Source organism: Pseudovirgaria hyperparasitica, assembly GCF_010093815.1.
Source record: "Pseudovirgaria hyperparasitica strain CBS 121739 unplaced genomic scaffold EJ05scaffold_19, whole genome shotgun sequence".
Taxonomy (NCBI): Eukaryota; Fungi; Ascomycota; class Dothideomycetes; order Acrospermales; family Acrospermaceae; genus Pseudovirgaria; species Pseudovirgaria hyperparasitica.
In genome coordinates, this window is record NW_022985567.1 from 536,481 (window position 1) to 551,286 (window position 14,806).

The following is a 14,806-nucleotide window of genomic DNA, read 5'->3' on the forward strand; positions in this document are numbered from 1 at the left end:
GGCAACTTGAGGAAGATATCTGTGCTTGGCTGAATATTCTCCCAAAAAGGAAATCTGCATTTGACTGTGGTTATAATGTAATGTAATGACAGGGTGGGCTGTCGAGTCAAATAATCCACGCTGAGCTGGAAAGCGACAACAGTGTTGAAACGACCTGAGGCGCTACGAACACCGGGTTGCAGGCGAATCATTCTAGGGCATGACCTTGATGTCGAGGTTAATGAGCGAACGAGCTAGGCTAGTCTGCTGTACACTGGGTATGTCAAGGATGCTTCTCTGAACGTTATATGGCAAATGAAAACTGCATACGGTATATGGTAATTTATGAAATCTTTCAAGCATCCATAATATGACGTAGGTATAGCCGGTAGACTCTAACTGCCCTACCTATACGTCCTTTAGTAGTTCGTACTTACACTGTTATACTAGTCCGGATAATGATCTCATAGTTACTAATTAAAGAGGGGCGAGATTGAGAGAAACAGGAGTTCTTTATTACATAATCGGCCCATAGAAAGCTTCTGTTCAGCGTTACGTTATTTAGAAAATTATTACATATCATGACCCTAAATACTGTGTCTGGCAAGGTCGCAATCGTCACGGGGGGAGGGTCAGGTACGTCAAGTAGTATAACAATTGTAGGAAGCCTTCTAATGACGAATATTCCATAGGCATTGGCCTTGCATTCGTCCGCCTGCTGCAATCTAGAAACTGCAATGTTGTTATCGGAGATCTTTGCTTGATCGAAGAATCAAAGGTGCTCGTGGAAGAAAGCGCCGTTCGATCTGTCGCTAAAGTTCTATTTAAAGAAACAGACGTCTCAGACTGGAAGCAGTTGGGGGAACTATTCTCCTTTACAGAGAGTCATCTAGGTGTTCCAGACATCGTGTGTCCTGGCGCAGGAGTATTTGAGCCAGTATGCTAATCAACATCTCTGGCAAAAACCGGGCTGATAAAACGTGCAGAAATGGTCAAACTTCTGGGAGGACAGTGAGACAGACAGTTACAAGACAATTGCCATTAATTGCGAACACCCAGTGAAGGCCACTCGTCTCGCAATTCGGGCCTTTTTGAAAGCGGACAAGCCCGGCGTTATTGTCCATATATCATCGACCGGAGCGCAGGTTGCTGCATTGAACATTCCAATATACTGCTCAAGCAAGGCCTTCATCAGCCACTTCGTGCGTACCTTAGCATCTCTTCAGGCAGAAAACATCAAAGTAGTTGCCGTTGCCCCTGGGTGAGTTCGCTTAGTCTTCATTTTGGCGCATCAAACTTTCACTAAGCAGATTAAGAGCCGTAAATACACCATTATGGAGCAAATGGGATAATGAGGGCTCTGAGCGTGGGAAATCTGATAGGAGTGCTTGGGCTAGTCCGGCTGAGATTGCTAAAGTCATGCTGGCTCTATGTGAAGATTCGCAGTATCAGGGAGGTACCGTTCTCGAGGCCTATGGTGGTGGCCGAATACGACGAGTCGAGATGTTGAACGATCCTGGCCCATCTGGGGCTGATATAGGAGTTGATGGTCGTCCAAAAGGACTATCAAGGGATGATCTGAATATTATGCAGGAGGAAATCCAGGAGCACTTAGCCCGTGAGCGGGGGAACGCGTGAAGAATATCAGTTTTATGGGACGCGGGTTATCTCCAGGGTCTGTCAGGGGCAGCAAAGTTATAAGGTTATGCATGCAAACAGCCATGAATGAGCACGCTTGATACCTGTTGGTGATCCATCTACGTTGATGGATGCATACCTGGTCCTTAGCTACTTGTGCCCCACTAGCGTGGGGCACCACCACTAGTACCGCCTGCGCTGGTCTTAGGCTTCACGTCCACAGTGTCTCTACGTTCCGGTGCGATACATACTTCGACCCCAACCTCAAGCTTCACACGAGAACCAGAGCTCGTACACGGTCCATCTTCTAGCAAACACCATGCAGATCAAGTATGCCTGCTCCAGCTTCTTTCTGTTTACGAGTGTCTGAAGCTAACTTTGAGATCAGAGTCAGAACCCTCACAGGCAAGGAGATCGAGCTCGACATCGACCCAGAATTCAAGGTATCACGGATAAAGGAGCGTGTAGAGGAGAAGGAAGGCATCCCACCAGTCCAGCAACGTCTCATTTTCGGCGGAAAGCAAATGTAAAGCAGATCTTGTCCAAGCCTCAGTCCACAGGCTAATACCTTTGTCTAATAGGGCTGACGAGAAGACCGCCGCCGAATATAACCTCGAAGGAGGCGCCACTTTGCATTTGGTTCTTGCGCTGCGTGGTGGATCGGCCTAAGTATGGCAGTATATGGGCAAGGGCATCATGAGATCAACGATGGGTGCAGCGATACTGCGAACTAGGCATATCACACTGGGGTGATGATGAATGCAGCGAGCAACATCACCAAGGATCGTAACACTACTGGATGAGGATTGGGGCGTTTGGATGATTTACTTTGTCATGACACAGCAATAAACACGATTTGGAGGCGCAAGGGCACATCAAACTATCCATCTGTCCTTGCTCAACTACGGCGCAATCTATGCAATCGGCTGACAAGTGTCGAAGGCTTCGAAGCAGAGAGCTATGAATCATTTACCATTGCTCATAACAGGTACTTTCATTTAAATCATAACCCTTATTTGATGGACTGAAACAGAGATAACATGCCTAGCTCATATCAAGGCCCGGAACGCTAAAGTATACTTCAATAGATCGCTAATATGCATAGAGTTTCGTAAAATTAACTTGCGGTCACCTTTTAAAGCGACTCTGGTTTGGAGGCATGAACACGCTAACGTCTTTCTTCTTCCGCCTGAGCGGCCTGGCTGGCAAATTCGTCGGTGATGTTTGCCTATGTCCTGAGACATCTGTCTTAGAAAGGTTTGCGGTAAAGTTGGAGGATTTCTGAGGAGGCGGTGGTGATGGCGTCGGCGTCAAGCCAGTTGGACTACGACGTGGTGGGGGTATGTAAGAGACAGTCTTGCGCTTGATTGGAACGGGTTTGGTCTTGGATACTGCAATCTTGCGTGGAGGAGTAGCCGTTGGTTCATCTATTGATGCCATGGAGTCTCCGAATATGTCTTCATCTTCGTCGTCAAAGGAAAGCTTCCGTTTTGGAGCAGGCCTGCTGGGTTCGCTTTGGAGGATCTTTGGTACTTTCTTCATCTCCTGTGCCTCCTTGGCGGCTTTACGTTGAGCTATAAGGTCGGAGGAGATGGGTACCTTGTGCGGTACTGAGTTCGCAGCCTTAGTAAATGGCTTCCTTGTGGTGCTGATGATGCTTGGAGTAGAACGTCTCAAGGGCGTAGTCCGTCGTCGCTTCGGGCCTTGAGTGATCCTTTCAGGTACAAATTGAGTTTTGTCCATACTTCGTTCGTCTTCAATACGCTTGAGTCGCTCAGCCAGATTCTGACTTGATCTTTGAGCTGCCTCTGCCTCCTGTTTTTGAAGATATTTGTAGAACTTGTACCAGTTTTTGCGTCCCCTCGCTTTGAGGTCCTCTGGATATTTGTGATAATTTGGAATTTCCTTGCGGATGATTGCCAACCATAGCTCGTCGTCTTTGCCAGCAATTTGCGGGCAGTTCTGCTCAAGCCGGTATAGTTGCTCCGGGTTATCAATTTTCCTGAGAAATGGTTGGCACCATTCGTACTCCAATGAACCAACGTCATCAACAGCAGTAATATTGCGGACAACTGCTCTTAGCGCTAGTTTGGTCAAAGATGCGACCGGCATTTTGATGACGACACACGGGCTGAGTAGAGAGTTCTTTTATCTACGATTTAAATGTAGACGCCTCTAGCCAGAGAATTGCGAAGTAGATAGATGAGGTGTGAAGATCGAATGTCAAACGAGGTCAAACTGAATACAGTTCAAAGCACAGAAATGACAACAAAACCGAAGAAAACAACAGTTGGTCTGGCCTGGTGAAATGTTCTCCAGAGTGGTCGCAATGTGGAGGCGTGTTCAAGCCTGGGAGAGTTTGGCAATGTTGTAGTCTTATGGTGTCTGACAACAATTTGATGTATTCACCGGTAGATGGTTCTGTGGAATATTGCAGAGTGGAAAAGAGTGTCTGTAGCATATTCGATAATCTCGTTGGGCAGTGTTTGATAGTGTGAGCTAATTCGAGGTGAATGATTGATGTTCTTTCTCCAGCCACACACGTGCTAATTAATCCATCCATGGATCGCTAGCGCGCAGGGCGGACCAGTAATTACTGCGACGATCCATGAACAATAGCAACTAGACTTTCACATCTGCTCTGAATAGCTCTGCTCTGCTCTGCCTAAGTTCTCCGCTCCATGTAACAAGTCCCCTCGATCGCATCCTTCCGACAACCTGCGCGACAACCTATGCAACCGAAGTACGCAATATGACCGCTAGAATATCCAACAATTACGGCCTGCTGGATCAGGCTGAAGAAGGTTTGTCAATGGCTTGATCGCGACTGCCCGAGTACCAACCAATACATAGATGAAATCCACAAATCACGACCATATGCTATTGAGACCAAGCCCTTTACGAGAATCGCAAGCCGACTGTTGCAGCCTACGTCGCTGATCAATCAACCGCCCGCTCATCTGCCGACTCCACCTCCAGACGGCAACACACTTGACGAAGAGGCCGCGGCGAAAACGGCAGACCGGCAGCAAATCGAGGAGCAGCGAAGGATATGGAGAGAAGAATGCATGCTTGATTTTGCAGCCTTTGAAAGTAGCATTGTGCGCATTCAACTTCTTCACAATAGTAATGAAGTAGAGAGGGCGCGTTACGCGGCTGAGAAGCTGAAGATCCAGGAGACCATGCAAAGAGTCAGGGACAACACAACAGAACTTCACGTTCAACTCGAAGAAGCCCAAAACAAGCTTACACTTCGCAAGACTTACGATCAGCTAGCTGACAAGATTCTGAGTAATCGCATGCTAAAGCCAAGAGAAGATCAACATGTCCAGTTGGAGAAGTTGAATTCTGAGATTGCTGAACTGGAGCGCGAGAAAGAGCAGTATGCGGAGACATGGACCGAACGGCGTAACCAGTTCAAGAGGATTGTGGAGGAAGGCAAGAATATGCTGCGTATTATCCGTGACGAGAAAGAAGAGGCTGAGCGTAAGGAAGGTATGGAGGGCGGCGATGACGTAGACGACGGTGAGGGTAGTACAGTACGTGGAGAAATAAGCCGAATGGGTACGCCAAAACCTGATGGTGCTGTTACTCCCATGCATAAGAGCAATAATGGAGATGAGAGTTCATCACAGCTTGCTGTACCTAAATCTCAACACGGCATGTCAGGATCGCCCGCTCACACAAGGAGCACAGATTTGTCACCTGTGGGACCAGAAGAGAAAGATACCCATGATACAGACATGACCAATAGCGAAGGAGAGATTGAGGAGGGCGAGGCAGATGTTGACTCTGATATCGGCGAGGCTATGGTCACAGAGTAGGAATTTCGCTACTATCATCGTCCATTGCATAGCGCGGTGTCGGGATTTGCATGTTTTACATTCGTGTGGGTATCTATCATCTACCTCTGAGCCCGTCGCTATTAGAACAAGATTATGGATCGCTCAACTGGAAAGACGCACTTTCCACCATCAACGTACTCTGCGAAATCATCTATACCCGGAGAACACCCTAGGATGTTTTCAACAGGCTAGCCTTTGCATTCTCAACAGCCTCTTTTGCCTTCGTGACCTCTTCTGTGGCAGAAGAGTTGTCCTGCTCCTGTGCAGTTTCCTTGGTGGTGTCAGTTCCTTGTCTAGTGATCAACCAGAGTGAGTCTTTAGCGTCCGCTGTACTCACCATCTCTTGCTCCAACTTCGCAACAGCACTAGCAATTGAATTTCGCACCGTGGGTATCATGACTTTAGTTTCTTCTAGAGCTTTTTTCTACTAAAAGGTTAGTAGCTCCCGGCGTCTAAGTCCTTCCTTTTCATGCCTCTTGCTTAATTTCGTATTCGTCACCGTTTGCATCCTCGAGTTTCTTGATGCTGGACTCCTGTTGCTCGAGCTCTTTGTGATAACTGAGCTCTTCCTTGACAAGTCGATTGACAGATGAAGTAGCGATTGCGAGCTTCGAGGGTGGAGGCATTGTGGATAGAGGCAAAATATCCGTGGCGCTGCTTGATCGGATATCCTGGTACGTTGGACTGAGGGGCATAAGGTATGAGGTAAGTCGCCTAGATTCCGCCAAGCCTATTTAACGAAACAGGTTAGTCTTGACGCGAGCCCGCGATCGAAAGTCGCGACGCGTCGACTTTTACCCGCCCGCATAACCATTTGTTCTTGGCTCGCCATCATCTTCCCTCACTCACACTCACATCTCAACCTCCCAGTGTGGTTTGTCACGCTGCCATGTCTTCCCCTACGTCAAGACGTTCTCAGAGGTCATCGCAAAGTGGTACTCCTCGCCGCAAAGGTCGACAGTCACAGGTCCCTTCCAGCAGCCCAGCCCCCGTAACAGCAGATGAGCAATTACGATCAGAAGCCTCCAACAGGTCGAGCGTTCGAGGAACCCCGCGAGCTTCTCGTCTGCAACAGACTACAACAGCTTCATCTCCTCTGTTCTATCAGTCATCTCCAGCCAAAGGCTCTGGTGCAGCAAATGGTGCGGGTGCCAGCTCACCCCTGAGGCGGGGTGCTGGAACAGACGGCGACAGAACCCCAAGGCCCTCTAATCTTACGGCAAGAGGTAATATGTTCATGATCATGGCCATCGCTTTGCCTAACCATTACCACCAGATTCGTCCCCCATCCGATATGCCTCGAGTTCCAGTGCTGCGCCACGAACAGGTCAACAAGGGACCGATATCCGTAGCGAAAGCAGCGGTCTCTTTGTTCGATCTTCGATATCTGGCCCTCCGGGCACAACAGCGCGCAATCGACGCAGTGATATCAATTCTGACCTCGTCGCGAACAGCTCTCAGCGGCGTCGCAGGCTTTTCGTTGACGAGAATGGAGTTGCCGTCGAAAATGACGGCGGCCCATCAGACGCTGCTACTTTCTCCAACCTCGATCCAGGTACTTCCGACGCAGATGTACTTGGCGGCGCTTCAACTAGAGTCATCTGGGGTACCAATGTGTCCATCCTTGACTCGATGAATGCCATGAAAGATTTCCTGATGCGATATCAGAAAAAGTATCGAATGATCAAAGATGGGGATCTTGATAAGGACGAACAGATTTCAGCCGACCACCCAGGAAATACAAAGGAGTACGTCGAAATGATGAAACAAATGCTTGACATGGGTGTAACGGCCCTCAATCTCGATGCCAGAAACTTGAAAGCCTATCCGCCGACCCGCAAGCTTTGGCACCAGCTGCAATCATTTCCCAATGAGATCATCCCACTCATGGATGTGGCTGTTAAGGACTGTATGTTGGAGCTGGCCGAGAAGAAGATGAACGACGTGCGAATGCAAGGTCCTCGAACTCAGGCACGGCGACAAGCAAGCTCAGTTCCACCTATGCCGAGCTCAGATATTGACAATCAAGGCCAACCTTCTACCCCCGTTGCATCTGCAGAAATTCCAGATCTTGTTAGGGAAGTAGACACCAAGATATACCGGGTTCGCCCATTCGGTCTGGACAATACCATCAATCTGAGAGAACTGGATCCAGGAGATATGGACAGGCTCATCAGCGTTAAAGGTCTTGTCATTCGCACAACGCCAATCATCCCGGACATGAAGGACGCATTCTTCCGCTGTGCAGTTTGCAGACACACAGTCAAGGTCGACATTGACCGTGGAATGATCGCGGAGCCCACAGTCTGCCCTCGCGCTGTTTGTGCCTCCGCAAACTCAATGCAGATCGTACATAATCGTTCGGGGTTTTCAGACAAGCAAGTCATAAAACTACAGGAAACCCCGGATAGCGTTCCTGACGGCCAAACACCACATGCCGTGTCTCTCTGTGCGTACGACGAACTAGTTGATGTTTGCAAAGCCGGTGATCGTGTAGAAATCACAGGGATCTTCAAGTGTAGCCAAGTACGCGTCAACCCCCGCATGCGCACCGTCAAGAATATCTTCAAGACATACGTGGATGCTTTACACATCCAGAAGGTCGATAAGCGCAGAATGGGTATTGATGTGTCCACGATCGAAGAGGAACTTGCAGAGCAGGCCGCTGGCGGCATGGAAGAGACTCGCAAGGTCACTCCAGATGAGGAGGCGAAGATCAAAGAAGTCGCCACTCGGTCTGACGTTTACGAGCTGCTGTCACGATCTCTTGCACCGAGCATTTACGAAATGGACGACGTGAAGAAGGGAATTCTTCTTCAACTGTTTGGCGGCACGAACAAGTCGTTCCAGAAGGGAGGAAGCCCGAAATATCGGGGCGATATCAATGTGCTTCTATGCGGTGATCCATCAACTGCCAAGTCTCAGCTACTTCAATACGTCCACAAGATTGCCCCCAGAGGAGTATATACCTCGGGCAAGGGATCTTCTGCTGTTGGTTTGACGGCTTATGTTACGCGCGACCCAGAGACCAGACAGCTTGTCCTTGAATCTGGAGCTCTTGTGCTTTCTGACGGTGGTGTATGCTGTATTGACGAGTTTGACAAAATGTCTGAAAGCACACGGTCGGTCTTGCACGAAGTTATGGAACAGCAGACGGTATCAATTGCAAAGGCAGGAATTATCACGACATTGAACGCCAGGACGAGTATATTGGCCTCAGCCAATCCTATTGGCAGCAAGTACAATATCAATCTGCCAGTTCCTCAAAATATCGACCTGCCCCCAACCCTCTTGAGTAGATTTGACCTAGTGTACTTGGTCCTAGATCGAATTGACGAGCAGAACGATCGACGCATGGCTCGTCACTTGGTCGGCATGTATCTTGAGGATACCCCTGAAAACGCTAGCGCAGCAGAGATATTGGTAAGGATTGCTAACCAGAAGCTTTCTGGTACCGACGCTAACTTGGTTCTCAGCCTGTGGAATTTCTCACATCATACATCTCGTATGCGCGCACAAACTGCCATCCTACTCTCACAGAAGCCGCCACGAAGACTCTGGTCGACTCGTATGTTGCACTGCGCGCGCTCGGATCCGACGTTCGAGCTGCAGAACGTCGAATCACGGCCACGACGCGTCAACTCGAGAGTATGATCCGTCTAGCCGAGGCTCATGCCAAGATGCGACTGTCGAGTATTGTTGAAGAATCAGACGTTGTCGAAGCGGTGCGTCTCATCAAGTCTGCTATCAAACAAGCCGCGACAGATGCGCGCACTGGGCTGATTGATATGGGGCTCCTTACTGAAGGGACCAGTGCCAGCGAGCGCAAGCGCAAGGAAGAACTCCGTGCTGGTGTGCTGAGCATTGTGGATGAGATGTGTGGAGGAGGTGGTGCGGCTCGAGTCAGCGAGGTTGTTAAGAGGCTTGGTGAGGCCGTGAGTGCTCAGATCGAGTCACAGGAGGTGATGGACGCGCTGAAGTCGTTGGAGAGCGAGGGACGCGTGATGCTTGGTGGCGATGGCGCAAGGAGGACTGTCAGGAGAGTCACGGGCGTTGTATGAGCATGATAATTAAAGGTTATGTGGATTGATTGTATCAGCTGGGGGTAGCATGAGATGGCGACGACAATGATCACGACAACGACGGCGGCATGGAATGGTATAGCATGGCATGGATTACTGTGGGTAATGAGCTCAGTGGTTTCGGTGGTGGTATCAAACCTTGTATTGTCTTTGCTCTGCTGCATGTCTACATTCTTATCATAGGCCCTCCCTCTTTTCCTCCTCTTTTCGACTTCTTTCAAGGCATTCAGGGATGCATACTATGCGACTGATCTGCTGCTTGAGAAAACCCACATGATGGCTAAGCTCGACTCGACTCGAGATGCTGCTAGTCCTTAACACAAATTCAATTTCTGCACTCTGTTTCGAGCCAGAATTCGCTCTACGTTTGTTACCGATAGAGGGGCACTGATCTTGTAAGGGCGTTTTGGACCCCTTGGAACCTCATGTCTGTGTGCGTGTGTGTGCATGCATGCCCGAATATCGCCCGGTTTCCGCCTACGCCCTTCCGTCCCTGAGCCTGGTCCAAGCACCGGGTGCGTACTTATGAGCATGGGATTCGCTCGCAAAAGGGGTGCGTATATCTAGTACCATCCGCCACCACCGCTCTGGCCCTGCAGCCCTATAGGGTGGATCCATGCATGTCGCCGGGTGACCCTGATCAGATACACGCACAGAAATAGGACATGTCTGTTCTCCAGGGACATTGCTTATTTCTCCAAGGAGTAACCTCCCTGTCTTGATATCGTCGTCGTAGTCGGCGAGGCAGGTCAGGAAAACATTTGCGTACCGAAAGGAAAGGAATGGAGGCAGACTGACACGTGAAGACGGTATGGTTCACAGGGTGCAGGTTGTGGGACTGTGCACATGGATTCATATGCGAGAAATCTATGTGATGTGTGTGAAAGACAGTTCGATCGAGATCTAATTGGATGACGCCCTTTTCCGTTCCTTTGGATACTTACTGTTGCTGTAAACATGGTTGGACTGCTAACGGCGGTGCTGCTCGCCGCGTGCAGGGGCTCGTCCCGGTGGATGATGATGCTAGCTAGTGAGGTGAAGGTGCTCGACGATGATGAAATATTGTTTCTTCTTCATGGAATCCTTGCATAGATTTTTTTTCCGGCATAGGGCCAGTAAAAGGAAATTTAAAGATTCAAGAAATAGAAAGGGACCGGATCAGGGGGTCAGGGTGGGTCGTCCGGGTGTTCGCGAACCCTGATGTATTGTGATTGGAGACGCAGTAACACCTGGTACCTGACAAGGCGAGGTGAGAGAGCTACTACTGTAGCGCTTCACATATAATTAGAGATAGAATCAGATATAGCTAGAAAGATAACGGTACATAGGATATACTTTATGTACGCCGAAGTACGCCGAAGTTCAAGACTCCGCGTATAACTCGTATACAAGCTAATACCATCTGGGTTGGTTTGGCAGGTAGGGCTAATTAGCGGCGAAAAGCAGGGAGCTCAAGCCTGCCTGTCATGTCGGCTGTGCCACGCGGGACTTTCGGTAGATCGGCGATAGTTGATCGCCTGCACGGGGTCCTAATGCAGCTGTGGATCCGCTCGCTTCTGCAGGCGCCGTTGGGAAGTGGAGCCCGTGTTGTCGTCCCCACCTAAGTAAGGTAGTAACTACCTTAGTACACTTTCGTACCATACACACTGCACACCACTACCTACACCCACGCCCGGTAATTCCACGCTCCAGCTCCCTCTCCCACCTACTGTGCCCAACTACTGTGTGCATCAGATCTCTCGACACTCGAGCAAAAGCTCGGACCGACTGCAAGAAAGACAAACTCATCCTCTCTGTCGATGTAGAGATACCATGTCCATTGCAGCTACTAAACAAACAATGTCTTCGCCCAAGTACGAATACACCAGTCTGTCCGATTCTCACGACGAGATGAAGGAGGACGGTCTCATCGCTCGTCCTCATGCTTCCCATACTGGGATCAATCGATGGGGCTTCTTCGCTGCCGGCGTGTTGTCGACGCTCGCTGCAGTCTTCGTCGTCTGGGTCGTCAGTCTACATGTTCACATCCCAGCACATAACTCTGAAGCTGATGGTACGTCAATGCCTTACAAAATACAAGCAAATATACATCTATTCCCCCCAATAAAATCGATCTATCTACTGCTACACAACTGAGCCAGTTTATGCCAAACTAACGAACACATCAGCTCTCCTCCTCCTCCGCAAACCACACTTCATGACACACGCCACTGAGTCCATCTACGCCGTGCCACAATCCGTGCAGTCCGACGAGGACTGGCGTCTGCTCTTCCCACTGCGCGGTGCCCGCTTCACGAGCGAGGACGAGGCTCGCCCGTTTACGCTGTCTGTCTTCCACCAGCTGCATTGTCTGGCCAGTATCCGGCGCGTGTACTTTGACCTGCAGACGGGCGAGGGCAGTGCTATTGATGCGTCGACACATGGGCATATCCGGCACTGTATTGACTTTCTGCGGCAGGTGGTGATGTGTAATGCGGATCGCACCAAGGAGATTTATGGGACGGATAGCTTTGAGGCGCAGCATATGTGTTACGATTGGGATGAGGTTCTGGAGAGTACGGAGCCGTGGACGTTGGCTCTTGAGGACAAGGATGAGGATGAGGAATAGGGGGGCGCGTTATTTTGTGCTGCTAGCTCAGGCTGTGAGACAGATTGGACTTATGTCGAGTAGTATAGGGAGAAGAAATGCTTATCATGATGAAGCGAGTATTTTATGACGCACAACACGACGGAAAACTTAATTTAAGACGTATGTTACAAAGTCGGATTCTTCAACACACTCATCTCCTCCGCTGAGATCTGCCTGTCTGCCGTTGATGCCATCAGCGCATCCCAATCCACACAGCGCTCCAGGATGCGCGTGCCGTTGACCATAGGCTTCGTGCTTTTATCCCAATACATAGTGATCAGGTCTGAGACGTCAGGGTGGCACATAAGAACAGCCCTGAGCCGATCCATGCAATGGTCTGCTCCAGTCAGCTGAACAGTTTCCTGCTGGATGCCTCTTCTACATGGCCAAAAGATGGACATATCTTTTTTTAAAAAAAAAAACCAGAAAGGAACAGTGCAAAACTTACCAACATGCTCAGAAATGTACTTCACCTCATACTCGGTAGCATTGGGATAGTAGTAATCGCGGTCCTTCCACATACGCGCAAAATTCAGACAGTGCAGCTCATGAAACACGCCCAGCCAGGCAAGATAGCCACTGTCGCCGCTACCAGCATCATCAGTATCTCCGTCGCCGCCCATGGCAACGCTCGTGCGGCCATTGCGTGCCAGTTCGGCTGCGGTGACGCGGATGCGTTTGCGGTCCAGTAGCGAGTCCCACTGTGCGTCCATGTCTGGCGTTGGCGGGCCAAAGTAGCCGCTTGTGGAGCGCAGTTCCTGTGGCGTGGATGCGTACTGGATGTCGAGGCTGGGGATGGCGAGGAGGGCTGTCTGGCCGGGTGCTGGGTAGTCTGCGGCGTGTGAGTGGAAGGGGAAGAAGGAGGCATTCGTGTAGATGTAGAGCCAGGCGAAGAAGGTGTAGCAAAAGATGAGGAGTGTGTGTATGATTACAGAGCGTGTGAGATGGGGCATTTTGGATTTTAGAGGGGTTGTGTGGGTGCGTTGGAGCCATGGAGTTGTGTCGTCGATGTCGTTGTCATCGTCGTCATTGATGGTGGTGCTGTTTATGTCGGTGTCGAAGGAGGTGGTGGATTTGAGGAGGTGGGCGTGTTCGATGGCCATGGTGTTTTGTTGGTGTGAGGTAGACTTTGATGTGCGATGGTAGGCAGTGGGAATGACTGTGGTATCGCGATTACAAGGACCACACGTCTGGAGTGTATCTTCAGTCTTGTGGATGTGGAAGCTTGCTCAGTATTCTGAGAGGCTGTAGTAGAAGGAAGGGGGACTAATCATTGACGAGGCGCATGGACCATATCCAAGCTCACGAAGAAGTGCAAGTGTATGGCTCGCCTACAGCATTTGAGGGGTTCCTGCCGTTCACGGGTGTATTACCGTTGTTTCCATATTGCCATGATGCAGAAACTAAAACTAGTCCCCAAGCCAGGGTCCCCAGTCACACTTTCATCCCGTCACGCCATGCTCCTGTCCATGCGAGGTATTCCTCGCCGATGTCAGCCTTTCCAAACGACTTTTCACCAATGATTTTTCATCCCTTCACGTCGACTTCGTTTACGGGTGCACTGTCATATCGGGCCAGAGCGGTATATCCCGTCTGTTGTGTTCGTGCATGGGCCTCGCAAAGGTACACCCCCCTTGAGGGATACCACTTCTTACGCGGGCCCAAACGTGTCATTTCAGCGCGACCCAATGGATTATTGTGAACCCTTATTGAACTAGGTGTTCTTGATACGAGGTACTCTTCAATTGTCGTCCTAGGATAGACAGGAAGTCATGCCAAGCAGGCTGTTGGATGCAGACGCCGATGCTAGATGCTAGATGCTAGATGCCAGCTGCTCAGATGCTAGATGATGGATGCTGGGTCCTGGATCCCAGATGCTAATGCAGGTGATCTACAGGTCCAGTGAGCAATCTGAGATCTTCATGTCAAGGTTGCATGCAGGTGATGTTCCTCCAAGGTTCGGTTCTTAGATAAGGTAAGGTTGGTATTTGAGTGCTTAGGTAATTCTAGTGTGAAGCTTTGCGTAGCGCTAGGACGCTTACGGGACTAGCGCCATCGGCCCGTTCTAGGTAGACATATCGGCGACTCAACGTCGCGGCCAGAGAAGCTGTCTTCATGTTACTTTCTACATAGTGTATCTGTCGTAAGAGACATCGTATTGACGAGTGTTCTTACACATACATCAGATCATCACCGCTCCTTGCGTCAACTCTTTTGCCTTCTTCCCAAGACGCCACCAGTCACCACCACCAGCTTCACTACCGCATCCGTACACCCTTGAGGGGTCAAGATAGTTCCTTGGAAGGCTGTGACTCCCTTAGATCCACGAGTGTTTACGATCTTCTATTGCTCCCCCTCCCTTGGTAGCAGTATCAAAGGTAATCTGAGTCTGGGCACATCCGTCTGGTCCACATTCATTCTCCATTCCAAGATCAGTGGTAACCACAGCGTTCTACTGGCTCGGGACCATTCCACTAGAACAGTGAGAGCAAGGCCGGAACGCCCTTCGTAGCTGGCTTTACATGGTGTTCCTGCCGCGTATGGCGCCAAGTAGTGTGGTCAAGGACGGTCACGATGGATGTACCAGAAGCTCCGTCGGCAGCGTTATTGACCCGATTCCTGCGCCCGCTATC

The 14,806-nt window shown here is 50.0% G+C and overlaps 8 protein-coding genes across 8 annotated transcripts; 5 read left to right on the forward strand and 3 right to left on the reverse strand.

The window, feature by feature from the left end:
- The first annotated feature begins 525 nt into the window (after positions 1-525).
- EJ05DRAFT_514686 (NAD(P)-binding protein) lies at positions 526-1,767 on the forward strand. The gene is made up of 4 exons (XM_033748551.1): positions 526-615; positions 672-916; positions 966-1,240; positions 1,296-1,767. Exons 1-4 carry the CDS (start codon positions 561-563, stop codon positions 1,615-1,617), a joined length of 897 nt encoding a protein of 298 aa, XP_033596195.1. The 5' UTR covers positions 526-560; the 3' UTR covers positions 1,618-1,767.
- Positions 1,768-1,910: 143 nt separating this feature from the next.
- Positions 1,911-2,443, forward strand: EJ05DRAFT_480220 (ubiquitin-like protein 1). The gene is made up of 3 exons (XM_033744830.1): positions 1,911-1,947; positions 2,006-2,143; positions 2,199-2,443. Exons 1-3 carry the CDS (start codon positions 1,937-1,939, stop codon positions 2,284-2,286), a joined length of 237 nt encoding a protein of 78 aa, XP_033596196.1. The 5' UTR covers positions 1,911-1,936; the 3' UTR covers positions 2,287-2,443.
- Positions 2,444-2,503: 60 nt separating this feature from the next.
- EJ05DRAFT_480221 (uncharacterized protein) lies at positions 2,504-4,124 on the reverse strand. The gene has a single exon (XM_033744831.1). It carries the CDS (start codon positions 3,727-3,729, stop codon positions 2,746-2,748), a length of 984 nt encoding a protein of 327 aa, XP_033596197.1. The 5' UTR covers positions 3,730-4,124; the 3' UTR covers positions 2,504-2,745.
- Positions 4,125-4,233: 109 nt separating this feature from the next.
- EJ05DRAFT_541744 (uncharacterized protein) lies at positions 4,234-5,625 on the forward strand. The gene is made up of 3 exons (XM_033749680.1): positions 4,234-4,421; positions 4,471-5,527; positions 5,583-5,625. The coding sequence occupies exons 1-2, from the start codon at positions 4,370-4,372 to the stop codon at positions 5,439-5,441; spliced, it is 1,023 nt and encodes a 340-aa protein (XP_033596198.1). The 5' UTR covers positions 4,234-4,369; the 3' UTR covers positions 5,442-5,527; positions 5,583-5,625.
- EJ05DRAFT_514690 (putative tubulin-specific chaperone Rbl2) lies at positions 5,624-6,088 on the reverse strand (the record flags this gene model as incomplete). Its single annotated transcript, XM_033748552.1, has 3 exons — positions 5,624-5,733; positions 5,800-5,879; positions 5,962-6,088. The coding sequence occupies 3 exons, from the start codon at positions 6,086-6,088 to the stop codon at positions 5,632-5,634; spliced, it is 309 nt and encodes a 102-aa protein (XP_033596199.1). The 3' UTR covers positions 5,624-5,631.
- Positions 6,089-6,285: 197 nt separating this feature from the next.
- EJ05DRAFT_480222 (MCM-domain-containing protein) lies at positions 6,286-9,890 on the forward strand. The gene is made up of 3 exons (XM_033744832.1): positions 6,286-6,688; positions 6,739-8,885; positions 8,939-9,890. The coding sequence occupies exons 1-3, from the start codon at positions 6,352-6,354 to the stop codon at positions 9,521-9,523; spliced, it is 3,069 nt and encodes a 1,022-aa protein (XP_033596200.1). The 5' UTR covers positions 6,286-6,351; the 3' UTR covers positions 9,524-9,890.
- A 1,305-nt stretch (positions 9,891-11,195) lies between these two features.
- EJ05DRAFT_514692 (uncharacterized protein) lies at positions 11,196-12,248 on the forward strand. The gene is made up of 2 exons (XM_033748553.1): positions 11,196-11,597; positions 11,713-12,248. The coding sequence occupies exons 1-2, from the start codon at positions 11,357-11,359 to the stop codon at positions 12,150-12,152; spliced, it is 681 nt and encodes a 226-aa protein (XP_033596201.1). The 5' UTR covers positions 11,196-11,356; the 3' UTR covers positions 12,153-12,248.
- On the reverse strand, positions 12,226-13,367 carry EJ05DRAFT_170796 (uncharacterized protein). The gene is made up of 2 exons (XM_033739505.1): positions 12,622-13,367; positions 12,226-12,510 (listed from the first exon to the last, which is right to left on the reverse strand). The coding sequence occupies exons 1-2, from the start codon at positions 13,274-13,276 to the stop codon at positions 12,299-12,301; spliced, it is 867 nt and encodes a 288-aa protein (XP_033596202.1). The 5' UTR covers positions 13,277-13,367; the 3' UTR covers positions 12,226-12,298.
- Positions 13,368-14,806: the final 1,439 nt, after the last annotated feature.

What these genes read in the sequence shown, in the direction of transcription:
- EJ05DRAFT_480222 (XM_033744832.1), top strand. Translation starts at nt 6,352, where the DNA reads ATGTCTTCCCCTACGTCAAGACGTTCTCAGAGGTCATCGCAAAGTGGT. An exon ending in CTCTAATCTTACGGCAAGAG is followed by an intron (nt 6,689 to 6,738) that starts GTAATATGTTCA and finishes CATTACCACCAG; the next exon opens with ATTCGTCCCCCATCCGATAT. An exon ending in CTAGCGCAGCAGAGATATTG is followed by an intron (nt 8,886 to 8,938) that starts GTAAGGATTGCT and finishes CTTGGTTCTCAG; the next exon opens with CCTGTGGAATTTCTCACATC.
- EJ05DRAFT_170796 (XM_033739505.1), bottom strand. Translation starts at nt 13,276, where the DNA reads ATGGCCATCGAACACGCCCACCTCCTCAAATCCACCACCTCCTTCGAC. An exon ending in GTACATTTCTGAGCATGTTG is followed by an intron (nt 12,511 to 12,621) that starts GTAAGTTTTGCA and finishes TGACTGGAGCAG; the next exon opens with ACCATTGCATGGATCGGCTC.
- EJ05DRAFT_480221 (XM_033744831.1), bottom strand. Translation starts at nt 3,729, where the DNA reads ATGCCGGTCGCATCTTTGACCAAACTAGCGCTAAGAGCAGTTGTCCGC.
- EJ05DRAFT_514692 (XM_033748553.1), top strand. Translation starts at nt 11,357, where the DNA reads ATGTCCATTGCAGCTACTAAACAAACAATGTCTTCGCCCAAGTACGAA. An exon ending in ACATAACTCTGAAGCTGATG is followed by an intron (nt 11,598 to 11,712) that starts GTACGTCAATGC and finishes CGAACACATCAG; the next exon opens with CTCTCCTCCTCCTCCGCAAA.
- EJ05DRAFT_480220 (XM_033744830.1), top strand. An exon ending in ATTTTCGGCGGAAAGCAAAT is followed by an intron (nt 2,144 to 2,198) that starts GTAAAGCAGATC and finishes TTTGTCTAATAG; the next exon opens with GGCTGACGAGAAGACCGCCG.
- EJ05DRAFT_514686 (XM_033748551.1), top strand. Translation starts at nt 561, where the DNA reads ATGACCCTAAATACTGTGTCTGGCAAGGTCGCAATCGTCACGGGGGGA. An exon ending in CGTCACGGGGGGAGGGTCAG is followed by an intron (nt 616 to 671) that starts GTACGTCAAGTA and finishes AATATTCCATAG; the next exon opens with GCATTGGCCTTGCATTCGTC. An exon ending in GCGCAGGAGTATTTGAGCCA is followed by an intron (nt 917 to 965) that starts GTATGCTAATCA and finishes TAAAACGTGCAG; the next exon opens with AAATGGTCAAACTTCTGGGA.
- EJ05DRAFT_541744 (XM_033749680.1), top strand. Translation starts at nt 4,370, where the DNA reads ATGACCGCTAGAATATCCAACAATTACGGCCTGCTGGATCAGGCTGAA. An exon ending in GCTGGATCAGGCTGAAGAAG is followed by an intron (nt 4,422 to 4,470) that starts GTTTGTCAATGG and finishes ACCAATACATAG; the next exon opens with ATGAAATCCACAAATCACGA.